Here is a 24771-nt window from a genome sequence, read left to right on the forward strand (position 1 = left end):
GATTTCAAGTCAAGATGTTGACTTACTTTTCATAAGAGCAGAAGTCAACAGTAGCAGCTGGGACACCCCAACCAGTTCAAGTGACCGTCCTGCCGGCTGGGAGGGTACACACTCCCCCCGTTACTGCACACAAAACCCGCACCCAGCCCATGACACACCACATCACTCGAGACAAGGCTGCTGGGATGAGACAGACATGCCTGAGCCCCTGCAGAGGCTCTCTGTGCCCCGATGGGCTCCTCTAGCCCAGGGAGAGGGACGACCACCACGCTCCCGAGGGGCAAGGAGGCAGAAGGGCTGCAGGAGCTGCCAGCCCACATCCCAAGAGAAACAATGTCATCCAGCTGAGTCAACAGCCCATGCCTTCACTTTTATTACAACCAGGTTGTCCCCTTACATTTAAGCCTCTTGCATGCCAAAGGGAAAACGTCCAATATTCTGCAGATAATGGGACCAGCCCCACAAGTTTTCCACACAGAAGTCCAAGTCCCGTGCCAGCCGCTTTATGAGCAGGTAGGTGCCACCCAGTCCTGCCACGGCCATGACAAAGAGCCCTCGATTAATTATCTGCAAGTGCAAAGAGAAACCCCCGGCATCGTCAGAGGTTTGCTTCTACCCTGCAGCACCAAGTGAAGTCTTCACGCCTGCACCCACCTAACAACATCCCCCACCAAAGCCCCCACCCAGCAGCTGAGCAGCGCTGGCACGCGGGATGCTCACAAAGCTCATGGCACAGGGAGGATGGGCACCACCACTGACCAACCTTTTTCTGCCATTTCCAGCGCTGAAGTGCCTCATGGTAGCGAATTCTGGTGAAGGTCACCTGGGAGGGTTGCAGGAGCACATCACCACCTCAAAGCCAGCCAGGAGGAGCTCACGGCGGCTCAGGCAGTGGGGACCAAGGTGCTGGCCTTACCATGGTGTACAGCGGGACGATGGTGGAAGGCATAAGGGTGTGGAGGAAATTGTCTACATGCTTCCGAAAAATGAACCATGTTGAATTTACATGCTCACGCATCTGTGAAAGAGCAACAGTCACCCCTTTGCAGGATGCCTTGGCTCCCCTACATTTTGCCAGCTCTCCCACTGCCTCTCCTGGGGCTCACCACAGGGATCAGAGCCTCCCCAGCCCCAGCGATATTCCCAAGGAGCAATTTGGCTAAAGTCTGCCACGGTGAGAGCCCTACCAGAGTCTTGCCAGAGACCTTGCCCGCTGCATGCATCTCAGCAGAGTGCCATCGCATTGCACAGCCCACAGGACCACACGCCTGTGTGCAGCTCACCTACCTCTATGTAGTTGTACATGGCTAAATCTGAGATCGCGTGGTCATCTGGCACCCTCAGCCTGGAGAATTCGGGGAGGCAGGCACCTGGGAGAAGAAAGCGGCAGCTCACGGGTACCCCAGCAGGGTATACCCAGCTGCCTTCAGCTGCAGAGGGATCCCCCTCCGCTCTCTCTCCTCCCAGCCATCTCACTCACCAAGGTCATTGTGGAATTGGTCCATTAATTCATCAAAGACCAGACAATCCTCAAAGCCCTGGGAGGAAAATTAGAGGGTCAATAGGCAGAAGGAACCACGCGTTCTCAAGAAGTGCTCTCACAGATGCCTAGCTAGTGTGGCTGTTCACGTGTGCAGGGTCCCACTGACCACAGCTTCAGGGCAGGAGTGTTACCCCAGGCCACTCTGCCAGGGGTCTTGCAGAGAAATCCAAGGGTTGCCTTTCCCAGACCCCCCTCCCACACAGTCCTCTGCCCCACGGGAAGATGACCCCACCACCCTGTCCCCTTTCCTGCCCAGAGGACAGCCAGTTCCTAGTGAAGCAGCCGGGTACCTGAGGGGAGCTCAACACCGGCCAAGGCAGAGGACATCAGACTGTGGGGACAGGCCAGCCCCTGATCTCTACGGAGCTACACTCTAAAACCAGGCATTTCTGGGTGGAAAGAGTGGGGACCCAGCTGAGATGGCCCAGGGCCAGCCGTGAACTTACTGCATTCATGCCCTGCCCATAGAAAGGCACGACGGCATGCGCGGCGTCTCCCATCAGCACGCAGCGGGAAGCGAGGTGGTAGGATGAGCACTTCACAGATATCATGGCCTGGGCTGGCAGCAAAAAGTAATCGTGCTTCAGCTCTCGCCTTCAGGCAAAACAACAGATACTTCACTTGTGGGACCACAAGAGACCAGAAAAGCAAGTCACGCCCCACCCAAGCTCAGGAAGCCGGGGCCACGGGTACCGGCACCATGCAAAACCCGAGCCTATTCACTAGGCAGTTTGTGCTCAGGAGAATGTGGAAAGTCAGCCGGCCTATTTCATTAACTTCCCCTGGGGAGCAAATATTTTGTCTGTGTGTTTTAAGCTCTGCACGCAGCTTGACTGTAAGAGCGTCATCAACAGCTCAGTCTTCTAACAGCGAGCACTGGTGGATGTCGGTCACCATAGGAAGGATACACCGGGGGCTATCGGAGTTTCTATGTTTATATGAAGTCCTGCGATACAGCCTCCTTAAGAGGAAACTGTGAACACAGCAGAGACCCTTCGTATCAACCAAAAAAAGCCCATAATAGGTAGCTACGTTGCAAAGCAGAAGCATTAATAGGCTGGAGCTCCCACCATCTGGAAAGGCTCCCCTCTGCAGGAAAACGAGGACACACTGAACAGAGCCACAGCCATCAGGACCTGGGAAGGCTGGTCCCGGTCCCCGCTGCCACCAGGGTCCCCGGGAGGAGCAGGATGCGCTGGCTCTGTCCTGCTGCACCTTCTGCCCAGCAGGAGAGGGTGCCCGCTGCCCAGGGAGCTGGGGACCGCCCGCTCTTGTGTCTCACAACCCTGATATTCGTTCTAGCCACACAATCAATAAGTGTCAGTCTTTTGCTTAGTCAGCACAGCGGGTCGTTTTGGTTTTGATTTGGGTTTTTTTGCCAAGTCCAGATTTTCTCAGTCCTTCGCTAAAATGTCACTGTTTGCGCAACCCAGCTCTTGAGCAGCGGGACTACCTGCATGCTGCTGGTTTCGGCACGCAACCCTTACCTGCGCTCTGGCAGAGTCGCTTTGCTCACCCACCTCTAGCACCAAAACCCCACCGCTTATGAACAGCTATTCCATCCCTTGAGTTCAAAGCCTTCAAGAGCACTACAAAAGCAGCGGGAGGTGATCTGCTCTTTGTGGCAGGGATTGCGCCGTGCCTCCGAGGGGCAGAGCGGTGCTTCAGTGCCGCTCCGTCAGAAACTGCCGCGGGATGGGTCTGCATCCCACTGCTGAGCTTGTTATCCCAGTGCTGATGCAATGCAGACCTACAGGCAGTGGGGACCCATCCCAACAGTGTTTAAAACCTGTCACCAGGACCTCAAGGCTAGGTGGGAATGCGTGCCCAGCTTCGTGGCACTGTGCTGATGAGCCAGAAAGGGAGATGGGAACACTTACTCTCCAATGAGGGGGATGGCATCTGGGAAGTAGGTCTGGAAAAAATCCAGCACTTGCTCGCCCGTTGTGAGCTTCTCAAATTCCTCAAAGGGCATGAAGAGCGTGCAGGTGAAAGACTTGTCCTGCCAGCCAGGGAGGAAGGTCAGAAAGAGGCCCAGAGGCCATGGAGAGCACCTGGAGCAGCAGCTCAGTGCCCAGCCTGTCACCCATCAATTGCAGCAACCCGCCTGCAGCAGGGATGAGTGCCCGGCCATCCCGTTCCCCGTGGTGGGCTTGCACATGCTGGGGGCAGGCAGAAACGGGCAGCACGTGATCTGCCAGCATGGGCATGGCATGCTGCCCTGGTACTCCCGTGTCTAGTTTATAACATCCAGCTGGTTTTTGGGGGGCTCGGCTGGGCTCAGACGTGGGGGCAGAGAGAGGTGGTGCGGGTATCTGCTCAGGGCTGTGAGGCAGGACTGGTTCTGGGGGTCCTGTCCTGCACTCCCCAGGCTGTGGGACACCTGGCACAGGCTGAGGGTCCCTCCTGGTGCCTAGTTGGCCCTCCCAGCCCCTGCCATGTGCCTGTCACTGCAGCCAATTCATCCCCACAAGCTCCATCCCATGCCCCAAGGGAGTGTGGCCATGGGTTATCACCATGTTGGGCAGCGCAATCATCATGAAGGTGTTTCTTGGCCAGATATGGAGGTAGTTTGGTTCCATGGCAAACTGAAAGAGAAGGAAAATTGCCTTGTGTCCCTGCCCTGACCTGCTCAGCTTGCACAGCCCAGCCACTGGTTCCCCTCCACACCAGCACACTGGTCCCCATCCTTTATACCATGAGAAGACACAATGACCACACAGGCTCCCTTTCTGGTCCCTGATGGTTCAGGTAGAAACAAAGCAAGGGCAAGAGGAAAGGGTAGGAAAGACAGGCAAAAAATCTGCTGGTTTGCAATGGCTGATGTCCTCACAGAAATGTTCCCATATACCCAGGACCTCTCAGAGCTAGAGTTAACCCACCACTCTGGGGCAAGCTCTCTAGGATTTTTTTAGCCAGGTTCCAAGACACTGCATCCACCACTGGAAGAAGAAGAGATGCCTGCCTTCTCTTAGGAAAGCTTTAATCCCTTGACTGACCCCAGGTGAGAAATTAGTTTCTCTAGAGCTGCTGTAGCAGAGCCACCATGAGAGAAGAGCAAGGTGTCCCACCTGCAAAGGTGGGAGCAGACCCTGGGACAGGCACACTTACATCTCCATCCTTGGGAGGGATGGTCAGCTCCATATAGCCGTGAGGAATGTATTCATGACTGTAGTTAAAGCGTGCTTGCCTCATGAACTGCTTTCTGACTGTTGAGAAGGCTCCATCACATCCCACAATGAGATCGTAGGTGACTTCCAAGGGCTGCTGGTCGGCTCTGAAACCAAGAGAGTCCCTTAGACCAATCCTGCCGTAACTCCAGGCCAGCTCAGCACATCTGGCTTTTGCAAAATGCCAGGGTCGCCTCCAGCATTATTAATCTTCTAGGGTGAGGGAATATTGTCTTCCACTGACTGGGACGCTTAGCGTTAGGTTGAATAATTATCCTGTAGGTTATCAAAAGCACAAGTCTGCCAGATCTACCCAAGAACGCAACAGGCACTGCACAGGGATTTTTCTTAGATATTTCTTAGAGCCTGCATCCCCAGGCAGACAGGGGACATGACCAGAACTTAACACAACTATGAAACAAGGTCATTAGCTGCCCTCCCTGATAAGCAATCTGTCCCTGAAAACCAGCACAACAGAGCCTGGCACATTTATTCCCCGCACAGGTCAGTGAGCGATGCCTAACCTACAGCCAGGGTGCTGCTGCTGCTGGGGGGGTGAGTAGTGAGTTGCTTAAATTTTTTTTCAGCCTCCCCATGAACCCTGTTTTCCTGTTTCTCCTTTCCAAAGCTGACACGGAGTTCTGCCCGCTCAGTAATAACACACTAGTTTCAAACCGAGATTGCTCAATTGTTTGAGGTTTTATGAATGATTAAGCAGAAACTAACAGAACACAGCACTTGATCCCAAGCTTGCGCAGGGATTACCTTTTTATGGTTAATGTCCCCAACTCTGCATTGCACCCCAGGAGCTTGTGTCCAAAGTACACTTTAGTGTTGGAGTACTTCTCAGCAGCTGTGAAAAGAAAAGACAACTAAATGTAGAGGCTTGTACTGTGACCCCAAAAATATTTCCAAGGGATCCCTAAATTACAGGGGCTTTTGGCATTACAGCAAATAAATTGTTGTGTTGAGTGACGGCTGGCAGGCAGGACACACTAGGGCTGTGCTCGGTCAACTCTGGTGACAAATATTTAAAAAGTGCAAGGAATGCCGCAAAGTTTTCTTTCTTCTCCTCACTGACATGAGTCATTGACCTGTTTCCACTGTCACTGCACTGTATTTCAGGACGGGGTGAGGTGTCTGCAGTCAATGGGAAATTTGGCCTGGCCTGATTACATGCTTTGCCACAGTGCTCCAATTTCTGACTGTCTGTACAATCAGGGGTTGTGGAAAATGCTGCAGACCATGGCAAGGGTAAGGAGGTATCTCCTGCTTTGGCTGTGGAGTTTTGGGAGCAGATGCCGGTGCCAGGAGCTGGGGAGTGGAGGTGGCTCCCACTCGATGGCTGATGTGGGAGAGCCGCATGCGCAGAGAGGCCTCGGAGGACTTGTCTGAATATTCTTTTGCATCAGACAAGCAGCAGGGAAACAGCACCGATTGTCTTCTCAGAAACACAGCCAACTCACGTTCACGTTTTCTGAGAGCCAGGTTATGCAGAACTCACGGGCAAAGAGAGCTGGGTGGCCCAAAGTCTCCTGCGTGCGGGGCAAACCTTAAATCCTCGGTGAATGGGGTGTAAAAGCGTTTGCAAACAGATCTGGCAACCTACCTGTTAGCAGCTCTCTGTTTAAGTTTGCTCTGTCCACAGAGAGGATGTACTGCAAGGCAAACAAACACGGCGTTCAGGAGGCATTGCTGAAGGATGGTCTGCACAGCCAGGTGGGAAACACCACCCTCTCCAAACTACCCCACCAAAACCAAGGGGTCACGTAACCCCGTCCCACTCACAGCATCCTTTCTAAGAGCATGAGCCCCAGGCTGTCCGTCACACAGAGATACACATGCTACCCAAGAGCCCACACGCGAAGCATCTCTGCAGCGGCATCATGAGACCAGTACCTGGTTCTTCTTCCCATATGGGATGGAGTACTTCTTCCCTGAGGGTGTGTGTATCCTCCTTGCCCACATGGGAATGCCTTTGGTCACAATCTGAAATGGAAGGGAACACAACCCAGCCTTCTGGCCCAAACTGAGATGCCAGGGGGAGGGCACAAGTTACCAAGCACCGAACCCCCTGCGCACTGCACTCTGGGCACAGTGGGATGCTCCCTGCTCATACCAAGGTTGTTCAAGTTACCGGGGAATATTTTACAGCGCTGTCAATGCCAAGTCACTACATTTTACTGAGATTACTTACAAGGCCATTCTCATAAAAATCAGAGGGAAATTATTTTCTAATAGAAGCGAAATGAAAAGTCCCAGGGTGCTAGATGGGGCAGGTGATAACAGCCAGTTTACATGCTGGTGCCACAATATGAGCTGTCGAAGCCTGGGCTCCTCCACAGGGACCCTGGGGCCAGGAGATGCCACCACTGCTAACAGCTGGATGTTGTGATGCAGAGGAGCACTGGGTTCTGAGCCAAGCATGCGTGGATTTCAGGGGTCAGCCCAAAGCTCAAGGTTTTGTGGGGAAAATACAAATCTGGGCATGTCACTGGGGAAACCAGCCCCCTTTACCGCATCCTGCTGGTACTCCAGCTCTTTTGGGAGCTCACCAGCTCCTGCCCCATTTGCTCTCACCCTCTAGGAGGGAGGGGAGCACGGCGGGAAGGTAAATGCTGGAAGGTCTTGTCTGAGTGATGGTCTCCCAGGGAAGCACGCTGTACCATGAGCAGATCCCAGCTGCCTGGGTCAGGGAGCTGCCCCCAAACTGGGGGACATCCCTGTTGGCAGCTGTCCCAGCAAACAGTGGAGAGCCAGGCTGCAGGCGTGCAGTGGGAGAGGTCTGCCTCCACCCTTACAAAAGCAGGGCTACCTCTGCGGTGGCACCTGCCTGCTCGGGGACTGGAAGGGAGCCTGTCTATCAGCAGCTGAAGCCAACAGCATTTTAACCACAGAGACCCCACCACTGACAGACACTGCCAGGGTACCTGCTCTTCCATCCCCACAGCTCGGAGGGCTTGGCATCCTCTGTGGGACAGGGCTAAGTTAATGCTTCTGCCACGGGTAAAGCTGGCCACACGGATATCTGTACGGAAAGAGGAGTTGGTTATGGAGACACAGATACTGATACCACAGCCTGGTGCAGGCAGCATCTCCCAAAATCCCTGCAGTGACAGCAGGCAGGGCAGTGAGGAGTCCCCATCCCCCTGATCTGCATGCAGAGAAGGCAAGCATCAAAAGGCACGTTCAGCTGTCAGGAGGGCAGCTGAGCATCTTCGAGGGCTGCTTCCTCCATGCCACCTCTAGCCTGGAAGAAGCAGCTGCAGCCAAGTGCTGCAATGGGAATGCTGGATCCTGATGGTGCTGGAGGGCACGTTATCACTAAGCATCATTTCCCCTCTAAGTAAAGAGCACCCTGGCAGCTTCTGCTGAGACCCGTCACTGTTCACATGGAAATGTCTCAGCTCTGGCCTGTTCCTCCTCCAAATGCCCTCACTTAAGCTTCCCATGTTGTCCAGCCAATGTGTGTGGCAGAGCCTCATCCCAATGGCTTTCAGGAGCCATGGGCCAAAAACAGGAGCAGAGCAGTGGGGACAGGGGCAGCTGGGAGCCGAGCAGCAGGACCACTGCCCCAACATCTGCCGCAGCCGGAGCAGCGAGCACAGAGACCACGTGTCAGACGGGGTTTCTCCTTCCCTTTGATGCCCAGTCAAGTTGAGTTTCACCATCCATGGTGTCATTCTCATCTGCTGTCTAGCTTGCCATCTCTGCCCAGGTTTCATTTACCTGCCAGCTGATAGACACTGAAGGCAAACAATTTCTCTGCCTTTCAGCCAACACCTGGGCTCCAAATCATCATTTCTCTGTTGTGATACCCTGTGGTGCTGAAGCCTTCCTGAAAGCACTTCATTTCTCCTTCTGCCCCTCTCGCCACCAGCCCTCCTCACCACCGTGGCAGTGGTTATGAGTCAAGTCGATGCTTTTAGCCCTAACAGAGATGCTGCAGCATCAACAACAGCCTTTGCTGCCAAACTTCTGACCCTGCTTGGTTCAAAAGCACTGTGCTATGATTCTTCATGCAGAGACCAGGTTTTGAAGGTGAGCATTTGAACTCATGTTTGAGCCAAGAACATAAAAAAGGGCATAATTTTAGTAGCTGAGGGGTGGGTTTCCTCCACACAAAACAACGTATTTCAAATGAATGCTCCTCCCCACCACAGGAATTAAAGGGAAGAGTGAAAAGAATATCCCCAAAGTGCCATGCTTTCAGATTTAATTTTCTTTCTGCAGTTTCAGTGAGCCCACACAGTTCCTGTTTAGCTTCTTCAAGGACTGTTATCAGTAAAGGGACAGAAACATATTGATAAAGCAGTAATGATCAGGTTGAACTTACCTTGTCTGGCTTCATAAACATCAACTTGGAAACCTCGTTTAGCGAAGAAACAGGCATTTAATGCACCCACCTGTAAGAGAAGGATCAGGAATGGGGAGGTGTTTCACTAGGAGCTATATCACACATCACTATGAGATGCATCAAGGGAAGGCAGCAGTGAGGGGATACAGCTCAGCATATACTGGAGGATCCTTTGCTCAAGAACCTGAGGGGACTTCTTCCTGGATACAAGTCCTCTGGTACCCCTGATGCACCTGAAGAGCCTCCAAGACAGAAGTCACCCATCAAAACTCATTGTATAAATTTGTACCAAGTTCAGGGCTTGTTTACATGCACGGATTGATTGCAGCACGGCCCTCCAGCCAGAGGCAACAGGAGCTGGTACAGGCAAGCTCCCTGCTCCCCTCCAGACTGTATTTATCTTCATCAATAGAAATCAGGGTGCTGCAGCATTCCGTTGGGAACACAGCACGGGATGCTAGACCTGTGCAAAAGCAAGATGTTACCTTAAAAAGGACAACACACCTACGTCCTGGTTGTTATGTAAATGGATGGCTGTCTTTCTCTTGTTTAATTTCCATCATTAATCACTGTCAGAACTACAGACTCTGATGTCATCGCCCTTTTCCAGCAGCATGGGGAACAAGAAGCTAATGGCCAAAAATTCTAAAGAGGTTTAGGTGCTGCAGTGCTTCATGCTGTCCTGTAGAGTCAGACCACCCTGCAAACAGTACTGCAGGAAAACAAATCTCCCAAAAAATTGGGCAGAGGAAGGGATTTCCTTTTAGCCTAGCACTTACCAAGTCTCAGTCCTCGCAAAGCATTTCACATCAGTGACTCGGTTAAAGCCAGAAGCAGCCAAGGGGCAGGAGGATCTGGCAGCCCAAATGAGAACTTGTTATTTAGTGAACCTGGGCACCACGGCTCCACCTCCCAACCCCCCTCCTCTGAGAAAAATGCTCTTGGAGGCAGGATTTTTTTGCACACAGTGTTCAAGGCAAGGTTAGCCACAGACACACATTTCACCTCTGGAGCGTCTCAGCAGCAAAGCTTTTTCTTGAGGGAAAGAGCCGCTCTCCTCCTACAAAGTCCTAGCTGCTCAAATGAGCCTTGCTGCTTCCTGCAGTGGGAACTCAACCAGCTCCTCTGTAACACCTCGTTATCTGAAGGAGGAATGATTTCTCAGAACCACAGAATGGCCAGGGTTGGAAGGGACCTCTGGAGATCATCTAGTCCACCCACCTGCTAAAGCAGGTCACCTAGAGCTGGTTGCACAGTCACATCCAGGTGGCTCTTTAATGTCTCCAGAGAAGGAGACTCCACAACCTCTATGGGCAGCCTGTGCCAGGGCTCTGTCACCCTCAAGGTGAAGTTCTTCAGATGGAACTTCTTGTGCTGCAGTTTGTGCCCATTGCCCCTTGTCCTGTCGTTGGGCACCACCGAAAAGAGCCTGGCCCCGTCCTCCTGACACTCGCCCTTGAGGTGTCTGTAGACATCGATAAGGTCCCCCCTCAGCCTTCTCCTCTCTAGGCTGAGCAGGCCCAGTTCTCTCAGCCTTCCCTTGTAAGAGGGATGCTCCATCCCCTCATCATTTTCATAGCCCTCCGCTGGACCCCTCCAGTAGTTCCCTGTCTCTTTTAAGAGAAAAACATTCCCTCCACATCAAAGCAATGCTTTCGCAGCTCTGGCTCCCCGGAAAATGCAATCACACAGCAGCTAAATTGAGTTTCTTACCAGACCACCACCGACAATGGCGACTCTTTTCCCCCGTGGGTCACTGGGCTCCATCACCGGGGCAGCCACACAGGTCGCAGGGTCTTGTTGCTGTGTCCCGGCTCCCTGTCCTGCTGTGTTGCCCTCGCCAGCGGGAGGGGAAGGGAAGGATATGGACTGATGAGTGACATCTGCATTTTTCTCCCCTGGTTCATATTAAAGTTTAACTCCCAGCACAGAGACTGTAGGTGAATGAGCCTGGCCACGTGGCCAGCCGCGCTGAGCCTTTGGTGAAGGGATGTGACTGTGGTGTTATTCATCCAGGCCTCATTAAAAGGTCTCTTTTGAAAATTGTAAAGCAACTCTGCAGTCTTCAAGAACCTCCTAACGAGACATGCACAGAGCATGAGGAGAATTTGCATCTGCTGGGCTTTTGCTGCTGCTTTGCTGGGCTGCGACTGCAGAGGCAGCAGTGGGGTGATGCAGGGTAACTCCTGAAGCCTGGCAGGCATTCTCCTGAGGGCGAGATGTGAACCACACTGCTACCCAGGGGCCTGATCCCATCTATGAGGGCACCTTTTGCCCGAGGAAGCTGTGTGTGGCTTGAGCATTTTGGAGCATGATGCAGAGCAGAGGGTCCATGTCTAACCTCCAGAAGCTTTCAAAGTCTTGGATGAGGCTGGGAGGAGACATCTCTGTGAGCACCATCTCACATGCCCATCCTTGGGAGGAAATGCTCTGCTGAACCAACACTGCACACAGCAAGCTTGGAAAAGGGGGGATCAAGTTACAGCCTACACACAATAAATAAACAGCAGCAAACCCACAGACATTAACTTGCACTAACTACAATTTATTGCTAAACCTGCAAAGCACAGCCCTAAACAGCAGATTTGTCTCAAAGGAGCAAGAGCAAATCCCTGTGCAGGCACAGCACCATTCTCCATTACAGGTCCTGGGTGCAGAAAGCACTGTGCCACAGCCCCAACCTGCAGCACCATCAGTCAGCAGAACCCCCCAAGTAGTCCCAGGCCCAAGCTTAAATAGGACAGCTGGCCTTGGGGAGGGTGGGGGTCTCAGGTGCAGCTGGTTGGGGTCATTAAAAGCTACTAGTGCCCTAGTGCCGTGCCCAAATGAGTTGCTTCTGAAGACCCTCTGCTGGGCTTCTCTGATCTATGTGGCAGTGAATTGATCCACGCTGACACACACACACAGAGCAAACAAAACAGAGCAGAGGGGGCAAAGAGCAAGGTAAGTTTTACACAGTAAATAAATTTTCATTATTTGTTTTCAGAGCACAGACAGCACACCATTAGCTTCCAGCAGTGACATTTATTATTTGGAAATGCTCTCAGCACCCTTTGCATACTTGTCTGGTAGACTTTCCAGATTATCCCACCACTCTGGCTCACCAATTTGATAGCAGCACTTTAAGGTATGCCAATTAATTCAGGGGCTCCTGTGGATAACCCAGCATACAGTCGTGTAATTAAAGCTGGTCTGCAATGCTGCTTTCTGCAGGAGCAGCCCCAGCTGCCAACCGTGCACCTGCTCCAGAGGCAGAGGCAGGCAGGGGAGCATCCGACCCGACCTGTTAGTGAGCAGCACTGTGTGGCATGATAAATGGGCCACAGACAAACAGTTTTTCCTTCCTTCCAAGATGATAACATCAGCTTTTTGCTGCCAAGCCTATCTCCTTAGCTACTGACCATAGCTTGGCAAACGAGACTCAGTTTTCCCTGTCAGGGTCTATCTATGCCCAGCACAGTATCTTTTTTTCTTGGTCACCATTCTAAACAAAATTTAGGTCCCTGGGTTATCTTCATCACGTTCACCGACAAATCGCACCAGGCAAAACCAACATAAAGAAGTTCTCCACTTTATGAACAGGGGAAGGCTGGAAGACATTGAGAAAGTGCTACTAATTCATTGTTTGTCTTTCTGTATGAAACACAACCAGGCTGCTGAAAGCATGAAAAAGTGTCGCTTGATGAAAACTGTGAGTGGGCCTTCCAAGGAATCCTAAATTAAGCCAAAAAGAACAGGATAGCATGGGCTTGGATTAAAGCCTGCCCTCTGAAAATTAGTGGGAGAAACAAGGAAAGGAAAAGTGTTTCTGTTGCTGAAGAAAAAGACATGTCAATATCCAAGGGACAACTTCAGGATTTTATTTATTTTCTGTTTAAATCAAGTCTAAACCCTGATTATATGAGGGAAAGGTTGGGAAATCATGAAACGCATATACCTAATTCAGGCTGCTTAAATCGCCTTCCAGTAGCTCCTTGAGAAGGAAAGCTCGGGTAGCTTTGTAAATGTGAGATTTGGGAGAGCCTGAGAGTCAGAAGCTTCCTGGGGCTGAAAAGGTGGCGGGCAGTTAGCTGTGGGTAGGTGTTGCACTTCAGCGTTCAAACCTGCTGGCTGCAGGAGCAGATTTCTGTCTGTTCTCCTCCACTGAGGATTATTTATCCAAACAGTGCATGAAGACAACTCACGCAGGTAGGGCAGAGTGCTGGTCTTGAGGAAAATCCAGTGCCAGGGGGTAACTTGCATTTGGATCATTCCCACTCAGCTTTACCTCCATGGGTAGGTAATTACTGTAGGACAAGTATACCTGAGGATCACTTCAGATGATGAGGTTTGGTGACTAAACGCTCACTCAGGCATCCCGGGTTAGTTTCCATCACCCTCCCCAGGACAGCAGAAGGCCTCTTTGCAAGGGGCATTTCCTCGGTTTGGAAGTGAAGGGGACTCTCAGCCCCGGAGCTGGGTCATACTCACTTGCGAGGGCTCAGAGAACCCTGGTGTCAAGATTATCTCCTGCCCAGGGGCTGCTCTGGGCTGCCAGGCCTGCAAGACACTTTGGGTGGGTTTTCTTGATTCTGCAGAGAGATGGGCAAAAAAGCAGCAATTGCCTGTGGCTGGTCTGGGCTTGGAAGATGTGAGGAAACAACTGAACTAGCAGAAACAGGGGTGAGGAGACTACAAGTGCATGGTACGTTCATTCTGAACATCTGCAGTCTTTCTGCTGCTCACTTCTTGAACCAACGATGCGCAGCTTTACAGACAGACTGTCAATCAGACAGATTGTTTAGGAACTGTTCAAATCCAGATTGACCTCAGAAATGCTGTGGTCCACATTAGAGGAACACGTACTGTCAGTACGTGGGCCACCTGCAACAAGAAAAATGGCTTTGTTGTGTTTGGTAATAGCCAAAAGGACAGTGTAGGTGTGTTGGATCTCGTAGCTTATGGTGGACAGCAGCTGAAGGAGGGGAAGAAGACAGCTTAAAAGCCGTGACATCTTCCTTTGCTGATTTCAGCAAATGGCTAATTGCACCGATTCTGGAAGGAGCCAAAAGATCTTTGCTGGTACAGATTACAAATCCATGTAAAAGTGAAATGGGTAGAAATGTTTATCCCTTGTAATCCCATTAGGTAAATACTCTGTTCAGGAATGCAAGCCCCTTGTTAAAGATGGCCGTATAGATACCCCTTCCAGCAGGTCCCCCATTGCCTGAGGATGCAGCTGCCTCCATCTCATCCTTCTGTTCCCTAAGGCTTTGAAAGAGCCGTAGCACGGAAATAAAAGCCGCGTTCTCACCAATGCAACAGTAAGTCCCTGTGCCAAAGTCCCATGCCACCTCACCCCCTCTAGCAATGTGCATTTCTTTACCAGCTTTGGCACATAAGAACCTTCTAACACTGCTGCTTCCATGCCTGCCTTCTTGCCTGTCCCCTCCTGACGTACTTGGCATTCGCACCGCTCTCTCCGGGCTCAGACCTTGCCCCACTGGCATTCGCAGGAGCAGCCTAGTTCCAGCACCAGTCCCAGTGTGATGTGCTCACACCTAGAAAGCTGGCAGGGACGAGCTCAGCCATCGCAAGGAAGGCACAGGCAAGTGAGCCCCTGGAGGCACCCGCCACTGACCTCTGCTAAGGACTCGAGGGCTCTGCAGACCCGGGCGCAGCCTGGGGACAAGTCCATCCATTCCTGCTCCTGGAAAAACACCCCAGCTGCAAGCACAGGCTTATCGCAAAAGCTCAGCTTTATTTCTGAGTACTCCCCTCCCTTTGTATCATTTTTCTTAGTGAGTGGTGGTGGTGGGTTGTTCCAGGAATTTCTGATTAGCATGTCTCAGCAGTGTTTTAAGAATATAAATCCTGCTGGGAATCTTAGTGCTGTAAAATGCACGCAGACCTTAATTAGCAGGTGTCTGCTGGGTTCACAGGGAGACCCCAAACGCAGGGTACCAGCCACGGCAGAGTGGAGCCATGCAGCATCGCTGGGGGGTGGCTCTGTGCAGCAGGAACACAGCTTGCTATCATTTGTAGACTTCGCCTGCTCCTCATGTTTATTACACAGTAAGCAAGGGTTAATTACTTGAGTTATAAGATTGAGTGTATCAGATCATCACTTAAACCACCTCAATTCCATTGTTGCATTAAAGGCAATATTCAGGGCTGGCCTTAGTGAAGAACCAAGAAGGCATGGGATTGTCTGGTCTGCCTTGCCACCCCACCTGCGCAGGAAGGATGGACTAAAAGTTTACATCATGGCTGCCTGTTTACTTACGTAGCCATGGCAGGGAGTGTGCTGCCGGTCCTGGGATGTGCCATGGATGTGGATGGGAAGCCCCCATGGGGCACTGGGAGCATCCCGGTGGGAGGGTAGTGGTGATGGTGGTGCACCACAGGTAGTCTAGGCCTGTCTGCTTTCACAGCCAGGGGAGCAGCAAACTGCAGATCCTTGTTGGAGAGAGAGAAAGGGCCACGTGTGAAATCTGTGACCCCACGGGAAGGGTCTGTGGCTGAGGGGCTGGGTTCCCACTAAGCCACCCCTTGGCAAAGGGAGTCCTTCAGCCTGTGTATGGGGATGAGTTTTGCAGGCTCCAGTATAGGAGGTTGATTTCAAATTTCACCTGGTATTCAGAGGCACTCAGACCCCACACCCCCACCTAGTTTATTCCACTGCTCTATGACAGGGAAACGCATGGTGCCAGGATGGTCTGGGGAGGGAGATGGGGACCAGGGGGATGCACACTCTTCCTCTGCCATCTCCCCTTAGATGTGGGCTTCCCCGCAGAAAGCTGCAGATGAGTCTGCTGGCTCTCCCTGCACCACCGTCTGCCCCACTGCAAGGTGGAAAGTGTATTCAAAACTAGAAACTGCAAAGTTTAAGGGAAATAGAAAAGGACTTCCGTCTGAGGCAGCGCTCGGCACAGCTCCGACATGGGGAAGAGCTGGCACTGCCTGCCGTTTGCACAGCACGTCCACCCTGAAACCATGGCGGAGGAAGCCAGCGGGCCCCTCCGTGTGCCGGGTGGCCCCGTGGGATATCGGTGCCCCGAAAAGCGAGAGCTGGCAGCTGCTGTGGGAGGCTTTCTGTCCAGGGCAGCCGTTTGGTCCCAACAGGTGCAAAACCCCATCAGCTCCCTCCAGGCCATGGGATGGGCTGTGGAGGAGGATTGCATTTCCTACCCCTCCGCTAAAGCTGGGGCTCAGGGGCTTTTAAGCTGTTTGTCGCTTTTGCAAACAGCCTGTAGGAAAAGTGCGAGCAAGCTGGGCAAGTACTGCAGAAGTGTGGGAGTTACTGTCTCAGCACCTGAGAACCTCAACATCTGAGCGAAAGAAAACAAATCTTTCTTACAGTACAGGGACAAGATGTAGTTAGCCTGAAAAAGGAGGGGTAGGAAAAGTCCAAGGGAAGTTTTTGCAACACTGAAACATTGCCTCCTCCCCAAAGATCAGCTGTCCTTGCTTCTTAGGTAATAAATGCTACAGAGTAGAAACCAGAAATACATTTTTCCAAAGCACTTAAGGATGCTAAGGATATCACTTTGTTAAAAATAGCTCAGGAATTGAGCATCTAAGGATATGTTCAAAATTACCTACCTCTTATCAGGCACTGGACACGTTTTGGAAAAATCCCTATAGGGATCTACACACCAAAATACCTTTAAGATCTATCCTTTCAGAGCTCGGTAGCCATTGATTTTCGGAGAGGCAGGAACTAGAGCGGCGGGGCTCCAAGTACAATCACAGAATCTGTGCTTCAGGTCTAGCAAGTTTGAAACTGCCAGCTCAAATTTTACCGATTACAGGATTTGTAACACAAATACTCCCCTGCTGTTTGCAGCAAGCGGACCTGCAGCAGCAGATGCCCAGTGCAGATATCTTCCGTGCGTAGTCTCATTAGTGGTTCAACAGTACAGGCCAGATAATTTTCAGAGCTGGAATGAATCTACTTTGCACTTGTGGAGGAGATATTCTTCCATGAGGTCCTTCCACAGCACTTACCGTGGTAAAGAGGCAGGCTGTGCTTTCTGGTGCAGTGGGTTTTAAAGATGTGCACAGATGTTGTATGGCCCAGCCTTTCCGCATGTTTCATCCAGTCCCTGCACCCTCCCAAGGGGATCAGCCATTGCCTCGTGTGAGCAAGGATGCCCTTCAGACTGGTGTGGTTACCTGCTGTGCATGCTGGAGCAGGGGAGAGCTGGTTCGAGCAGGCTGTGCGAACGCCATCGGTGGCAGAGCCTTCAGCATCATGTTTTGCATGATGATCTGGTGCATCTGAGCGTTCTGCATCAGCATCATCTCTACCATATCTGGGAGGAGGTCAACCCAAGGAAGAAAGTAAGAGCTTTATCAGCAACAGACAAGCAGCAGAGGCATCTGGGTGAGAAATGCCCTCCAGCATACAGACTGGTCACTGCAGCCAAGACAAAGCAGCTGAAAGGGACACGTGAAGAATATTAGCATTATTTGCACAGGCAGTGCAAAATTAATGCCTATGCATAATGAAATCATACCAGCTTTCCTGTTGCTCCTCCCTCCTACAAGAAAGATGCTGTTGCGCACCTTCTGTCTGATAATTTCCCTGCAACCAGCTCTGACTACGTTGACCGACAGGCTGGAGAAGGGCTGAGCACTAGAGCTCTTGCTTACTCCAGCGTGGACCCACTGCTTACAGTGCTCTCTGTTGCTTTGGCTCACGATCATTGCTTTCCATCTGAGAGGTTTCCTCTACTTTACACGATATTGCAGTGCCACCTTGAGAGTCCGCTGCATGCACGTTAGATCTGCTTACCATCATCTCTGGGTCCTGATCACAAAGGACCTTTGCAGTGTAACTAATTCACTCAGGGTGGGGGGAGAGGAAGGAGGGAAAAGGTAGAGAAAAAGAAGGAAAAATAACATCAAGGCAACTTTCCTTTTTGTCTTTAACTGGTCATACCAAAAGGAGCATACATGTATCAGCTTCAGAAAAATCATGTGTGAATTGCGACTATTTTGTTTATGAAAACAAACTCCAATTCAAAAATCCAGACGCTTAGATAAAGAAAGAGCTGAGAAATATTGCAGTTTCACAACTGAGGATTTCTCTGTGGGATGAAGAAACCTTTGGCTGAACGCTGAGTCAGGGAAGTCATCCCAGGTTTTTGGTCTTGTATTATTTAACAGTAGCATCCACCTATGTTTAGAAACAAACTCTTTCCATTGGTATTGCACTATATTTGGAACAGCACTCTCAACAGCTCTGTTTTGTTTCCAAACACGGGGCATAATAAAAGCCTGTTTTGTTCTGAGGAGATTGAGCAGCAGGTTAAGAGGGAACAAAAGAATAAAACCAGATTTTAGAAGCCTGTTTGATAATTCTGGAATCATCCATGTGCACGAGTTTGACCTTGGAATATTCCTCAGTGCCATGGGCTGAGCTGTTTTGCTTTCCCAAGCTTTCCCAGCAGCTTAACCTGGTTTTATTGAGTTTGTAGTCCCTTTTTCTTCAGTCTTAGTGATAAAAGTCTGCCTGAAAGCCTCTCAGAAATGGTATCTAGTCCATTTATGGACTGCAGTTCCCACAGCAGCAGCCCCGTGATGAAAAAGCACATCGCTAACTAGCTTGGATGCTGTCCCGTGCCCCCTTCCACTTGCCATGGCACCTTGCCTGCCCTCTCCAGGCCTGATGATGGAAGCTGGCTGCTAGACAGGTTCATTACCTTCTTTAATGCTTCCAGAGCGGGGGGCTGCAAAAGGCTGGGCAGGGGGGATCTGTGTGATCAGCGGGGATGGCTGAGGTAACTGCTGGATGATGGTGGCAGGCTGAGGCGGCATCTGAAAAAGAAAGGAAAATGGAGAAGTTGGGGTTGGTTTTGGCCAGCTCCCTCATCTTTGGGAAGGAAAAGCAGTGAGTATCATCTGCCTGGACTTCAGTAAGGCTTTGGACATTGTCTCCCATGAGATCCTTGTGGAGAAGCTGTTGAGGTTGTGGGCTGCATGAGCAGACAGCGATGTGCATTGGAAACTGGCTAGGCAGCCGGGCCAGAGCGTGGGCAATCCTCCCACAGCTCTCGGTACCTCATTCCTATGGTAAACCATTTACACTGTTCATTTTGTCCCTTACTTGTAAAATGATTTCCCTTAGTCTTGCCTAGGGCGGTAAAGGTCCCATACAACAGCAAGAGATGTATCTTTGGTGGGATGAGTGTCTCCATACAGCTGCCAAGTGGTTGTTGTCTCAGTCTGGCACAGCGCCAGCAGTGTGTCCTAGGAGAGAGGATCCTTACCGCCTGCTGGATAATCCTTGGTGGCTCCGCTTGGGAAGCTGGAAAAGGTATCTGGTAGATACGCGGAGAGGCAGATCGGTGGTTATGACAGTGTCCTCCAGCTGGTGCAGGGGGCTGTGAAAGCTCTTCCAGAAGGCGCTGCTCCTACAAAATCAAGTATCTTCTTAAAGAAAACCTGGTGACAGGAAGGCAGACAGTATTGTTATGCTCTCTGGACTAAATGGGGATTAGCCCCTGGGAGCCCACAGCAGGGCAGGGCGCAGCCTCGCTCACCAAAACCCTGCTGCAGACACATCCAGCACTGCTGTGTCTGACAGGCAGACCACAAGCGACCACTGCATGAAGGGAAGCACTCAACCGGTGCCTGCACAAGTACAAAGACAGTTTTTCTTCCTGCATATCTTGAAGCCATACAGTTTTCAGCGCAAGGGAGAAGGAATGGAAAAGAAGTGAAGAACAAACAGCCAAAAGTCTAGGAAAATGTTTTATTAATGGTTGGTACCCTCCACAAACTAGGAGTAAGTACCAGGCACGATTGTCCCTATTTCAGCGGCATTAAAAATCCCTTGTTTGCATTTTGGCACTACCCCAGAGAGTTTATAGTACAGCAGCTCAGGACAAATAGCCCACCAACCAACTGCAGCGGGTGCAAGCATCGTTAGCTGCAGTGAGGGAAGGCATCCTGCTCTCTGGCCCCTCTCCCTGATTAACTGGCCCAGCCTCTAAACTCCAAACCAGCAGAGGACTGAACACTGCTCAGCCCACAAATTAAAGGACGGGAAAAACCTAAATCCACATTGGCAGTGGATGTACAGATAACCTGACCCTTTCTGTTGTTTCTGTCCACAGAGAGTGCTCTTACCCTAAGCTCCTGCAGCAGATCTTTCCTTCTCCTTAGGGCGTTTTGGAGCATATCCTCCTGTTTGTTCCCTGGAGGAGGAGAAGTCCATTATCTTCTCATAAGATCACAGAGACAGAGCTGTTATAGCACTTACATTATGAGATTAATTTTGGAAAACATGTTATAAGATAGCTTGACTTCTTCCACAAAAGGCTTTAGGCTACTTTTCTTGTCAAATCCATGGACAGACAATGACTTTATGCCACAGGCAGACTCAGCTGTTCAGCAGCTTTACAAAGGCAATGCGCCTTCTCTGAAGAGAAACTTTTCAGATTGCTCTCTAAAGCCCCCTTTTAACCTCCTGGCTTAGCAACTCATTTCAGCCTGGAATTTTCTACATTTGCTTTGTACATGCAGGCGATGATCATGCAAAGTATAAAAAAAGTTTGTTGTGAAGTACCAAAACAAACACAGTTTTGAATATCAACTTCTCTGTTTCTTTTTTGTTCTGAATCAACTTCCTTTTCGGTTCTTCCCACATGCTGCTGATTTTGAATTAGCTTGAAATGAAAATCGGAAAGAGTGTTTTCAGATACATTGGAGGCACGCCTGGCATCTGCTCTGAAAAGCACCACTTTGTATTTTGAAACTCTAAGTTGTTAAAGGGATTTATGATTTCTGGCCACAGCACTGAAAATTTCCAACTCTTGGTGCATCAGCTCAATGAATATGAGCCCAGAGTACAATCTAGAAATATTACTGATCTCCTACTGGTAGCCTTTAATCCATAGATAATATAATTATAAACACTGCATGTGCCATGCAAAGAAATGAATGCACTGCACGTAGTATGCGTACCTTCCATGGGAGTGTTGTTGAAGGGAACACACTTGTATGTGATATGTCACCACAGTCTTTGACAGGGTTTGGTAAAGACACAAGTTATTTTCAGCTCCGTTACTTATCAACTTTTAGCTGGTTCACTAGCTTTTATATTGTCTAAACTTTGGAAGTTTTATAAGCACGCTGGATTCCTAACTTCTCAGCCCAACCCAAAGTTAGGATGTAACTGCACATGTATGTGTTTCTGGTAAAATGGTTTCCCAGCTTTTATCAGCACAACCAACTCAACCAACTATCAAGACCAACTCTTTCAGTATAAGGATTTGTTTCATAAGCTGAGTCACATTTTTTTACACTGGAAACCATGTTCTGGTCTGCACAAGGCTGCGTTGGTGAGCTTCAAAGCTGCAAAACAGCATTTGTAGTGGAGTGTTCCTCCTGCCTGGCTCCCTCAGAGAAACACAGACATCCCAATGACTCCTTTCCAGGATCACCAGAGCCAAGAGTACAGCTGGACTGCAACAGGGGCTTAGTACTAGGTACAGGAGCTAGGACAAATAAGATCACCAGTATTTAGCTCCAGCTGAACCTGCATCCACGGCTGAGAGGCTGCAGAAGACACCTGGGCAGGAGGTCATTCCTACGTCAGTGCTTGTCTGGTGGATCCCTTCCCTTTGTTGAAAAAAAACAGTAGAAGAAATCCCAAAGATAAAGTGTGGATAGCTGCACAGCATAGCAAGCCTGCTCTTGCATCAAGGCCGCTAATATTCACCAGCTTAGTTAGGACTGAGACGACTATAGAGACTGACATTACTGCACGAGCTTCGCTGGAACTTGCATTTTTACTGCTTCTAGTCCCCAGGGCTGCATACAGGTGTAGATACATAGGCTGAGCTGGGGCAGCACTGACTCCAGTTCAGAGTCTCCCTCCAGTCCTCCAGACAAAGTCCCTGTCACAGACACTAAGACAAAGCAAGTTCTGACTACACAAATGCCCAGCTACTGAGCGTACAACTCAGTTTAGGGAGGAGATGTGATCATCTGGTATGACCTAGTGAGGAACTCGTGCCTGAGAACATCATTAAGCCCTTTCTGTATTATGTCCATAATCAGAACAAATGCTTCTCTTTTACTTGCAGTTGGGAGAGGTGACTCCATCTTCTCTAGGTTCTCTTCATTTTCTAGTCTCTGTTGGCAGAACCACAAAAAGGACTGGTTATGAGTCAGGCAGCAAAGCTCACAACAATTTCCAAGCCTACCTTGCAGGGACAGGTAACGGATGTCAGATGTGCTGAAGGTGGAGGAACAGGGCTGAATGGAGACCTCTGGGTGTGTTTGTGTGCAGAGCCACAACAAAGCTATGGGGGCTCTGCTTCCAGCAAAGGTCTGCCTGTGTTTCACCAGGCACCATATCTTATGTGAACATAGACAAAAACAAAGACAGGGAATTGCCTTAAAACTGTCTGAGGTCCTCTTTACCCAAAATTTACTCCTAAACTTTGCCTGTCACAACTCAAACTGGTTTTGAGCTAAGGGGTGACATCTCCCGTAAGAGTGAAGTCTCCTTAGCTCTATTTTTAATTTACCGTATGTCCACATAAATGTGTACAATGTTATTTAAGAAAGCAACAGTGACTGTAGCACCCCTGCACATTGGTCTTCTTCTGCTTGTGCGAAGAAAGAGGTTCTCAATTGGCTGCAAATCCTCTTTGAATCTCAGTAGTAATATAATTATTTAAAATCCAACGTTAATGCTTAAACACACAAGAGCAAAAAGCAGAGCAAAGGTGACCACTGCAGAGTTATTCCCTTACCTTTTCTAGGAGCTTGATTTTCAGTCGTGTCAGGTGATCCACCACTGGAGGATCTGTCATTGTAGTAATCTCCTGGAAGAGTAGGCAGGCAAAAACTGGTTAAAAAGCTAAGCAAAGGCAAATAGGTTTTCAGTGGTCGTTTTTCCCCTTCCGTGATCTTCATAGAAGAATAAGAAAATAAAATAAAAGATTGTGAGCAATTGAGGGGAAAAGATAAAAGCTTCAATCTCACTCCCAGATAAAAAAAAAATAGCACAGATGTTCACCACAATGTCTCAGACGCAGCTTTTTCTGCCATTTCTTTCAATGCAGTTTAGTGCTGCAGGTTGCGATGGTCACAGGAGGGTAACTCAGGGTGAATATTTGTCTGTTCTTAGTGGTTGCTAGCCTTTCCCCAGCAGTGTCACTAGGCTTGGCTCTCTGTGTTGTCAGCGTCTTCTGAGTAGCTCAGAGTTTTGTGCCTGTAACCTGGTTGCTAAGTTTGTAGTGTCAGTCCATAATATAAACAATCTAATCTCCAGGTGTAGAAGCTTCTGTACCTTTTGTAAAGCAAATACCCAGCACATTAGTGGGCAAGAAAAAAAGAAATCTAAGCTAATGATTTGTTAACACAAGCACAATGCTGGGTGTCAGGTTATGATCTTGCTGATACCTGATAGCAACGTTTATCCCAGTGTAAGGTGCCCACTCACTTTTGATGTAGCCCTTTGTATGAGTTTTCATCACCAGCTAGTAACTAAAAACTCAAAAAATGAAGGAGCATAGCTGGAACTCATCTCCAGATGAGTAAAAGAGTAAAGAAGCTATGGTATAACACCCTTCTGCTTACCATCTCCCAAGCAACCTGCAGGGTGTCTCACTCTCCCAGCATAAAAAACAGGGCAACATTTGTCAATGACATCTGTAAAATCAACACGAAGGCATGAGAAAGAAGCCGAGTAACAGGTATTCATTCGTATTTTAAGCCTGGTTCTGCTCCTAGGAGAGCAAAGTTGCAACCCCTTGCTTACTAGGCGGCCATACCAAAACCGCAGCTGGAACAGCTGACAGATGCTTGTAGAGAGCTGTGTGGGAGCAACAGAGACCACCTGCTCCAGCTGTGTCCCACACGGCATGTGTGCGCAATCTGTCCTTAAAAATAAACAGGCTGGTAGTCACCGGAGAGGTTATAGAAGCTGGGACGTGGGGATCCCAAAAATAGCTGTGCTGTTTTAGAGCTGGGGTTCAGCTTTCCTTGGCAGGGCTCGTCTGTGAAGGCTACACGGCAGGACAGAAAACCCTCTCACCTGCCAGCAGTTTTCCTGAGCAACAACTCTGTGTACATTTTTGTACTTTAAAACCCCAATAGATTTTTCTCCTCCTGTTCTAACATATTTGATCCCTTCATCCTTTGGCAAGGAGTTTCCTAGTTGTCTTAAACTTAAGCATAAGCCTAGTTATGCAAGTAAACCGCATAAGTATTGTTTATTTCAGTGTTACACAAAAAAAAGGACTACATTTAGGCTGTTTTAAATCTAGAGTCCTGAAAAGTTAATTGGAAATCTTCTCACTTGTTACATGAAATTTATATGACTGCTATCCATGCAGAACCATTTAGGTAACATTTTCTCATTCAGGAATCCATTCAATTTGTCCTCAAATAGCAGATTTTCCTTAGCCACTGATCTCATAACTCAGCTGGGAGGGTGTAACGCAAGAGCCCACACTGACTGCTCTCACCCCCACCTCCAGGCCTCTGCCATCGGTTGCTCCCAGAAGGTGCCGCATCAGCTGCACCTTTGATCACACCGTGGCTGTACGTGTTTGTACAGCCTTCGTGTTTATTATCCGAGTTGCTCCTCTCTGTACCTTTCTAGTTTCATAAACCCTTTTGCAACGGGGTGACCGGGGTTGTGGGCAGCACTGGGGCAGTGATGTAGCAAAGCAAGCTGTGTTGGCTTCTCCAGA

The 24771-nt window shown here is 49.9% G+C and overlaps 2 protein-coding genes across 2 annotated transcripts; both read right to left on the reverse strand.

Moving 5' to 3' along the window:
• Positions 1-345: 345 nt before the first annotated feature.
• Positions 346-10957, reverse strand: KMO (kynurenine 3-monooxygenase). The gene is made up of 15 exons (XM_037397220.1): positions 10784-10957; positions 9050-9119; positions 7644-7741; positions 6613-6702; positions 6323-6371; positions 5479-5566; positions 4655-4820; positions 4060-4131; positions 3424-3545; positions 1990-2137; positions 1481-1538; positions 1288-1370; positions 917-1018; positions 764-823; positions 346-567 (listed from the first exon to the last, which is right to left on the reverse strand). The coding sequence occupies exons 1-15, from the start codon at positions 10835-10837 to the stop codon at positions 400-402; spliced, it is 1428 nt and encodes a 475-aa protein (XP_037253117.1). The 5' UTR covers positions 10838-10957; the 3' UTR covers positions 346-399.
• A 4374-nt stretch (positions 10958-15331) lies between these two features.
• On the reverse strand, positions 15332-22896 carry C8H21orf58 (chromosome 8 C21orf58 homolog). Its single transcript, XM_037397619.1, has 7 exons — positions 22825-22896; positions 22144-22198; positions 20189-20256; positions 19327-19470; positions 18760-18874; positions 17228-17367; positions 15332-15508 (listed from the first exon to the last, which is right to left on the reverse strand). Exons 1-7 carry the CDS (start codon positions 22882-22884, stop codon positions 15332-15334), a joined length of 759 nt encoding a protein of 252 aa, XP_037253516.1. The 5' UTR covers positions 22885-22896.
• Between the last annotated feature and the right edge of the window lie 1875 nt (positions 22897-24771).

This window comes from Falco rusticolus, chromosome 8 (genome assembly GCF_015220075.1).
Source record: "Falco rusticolus isolate bFalRus1 chromosome 8, bFalRus1.pri, whole genome shotgun sequence".
Taxonomy (NCBI): domain Eukaryota; kingdom Metazoa; phylum Chordata; class Aves; order Falconiformes; family Falconidae; genus Falco; species Falco rusticolus.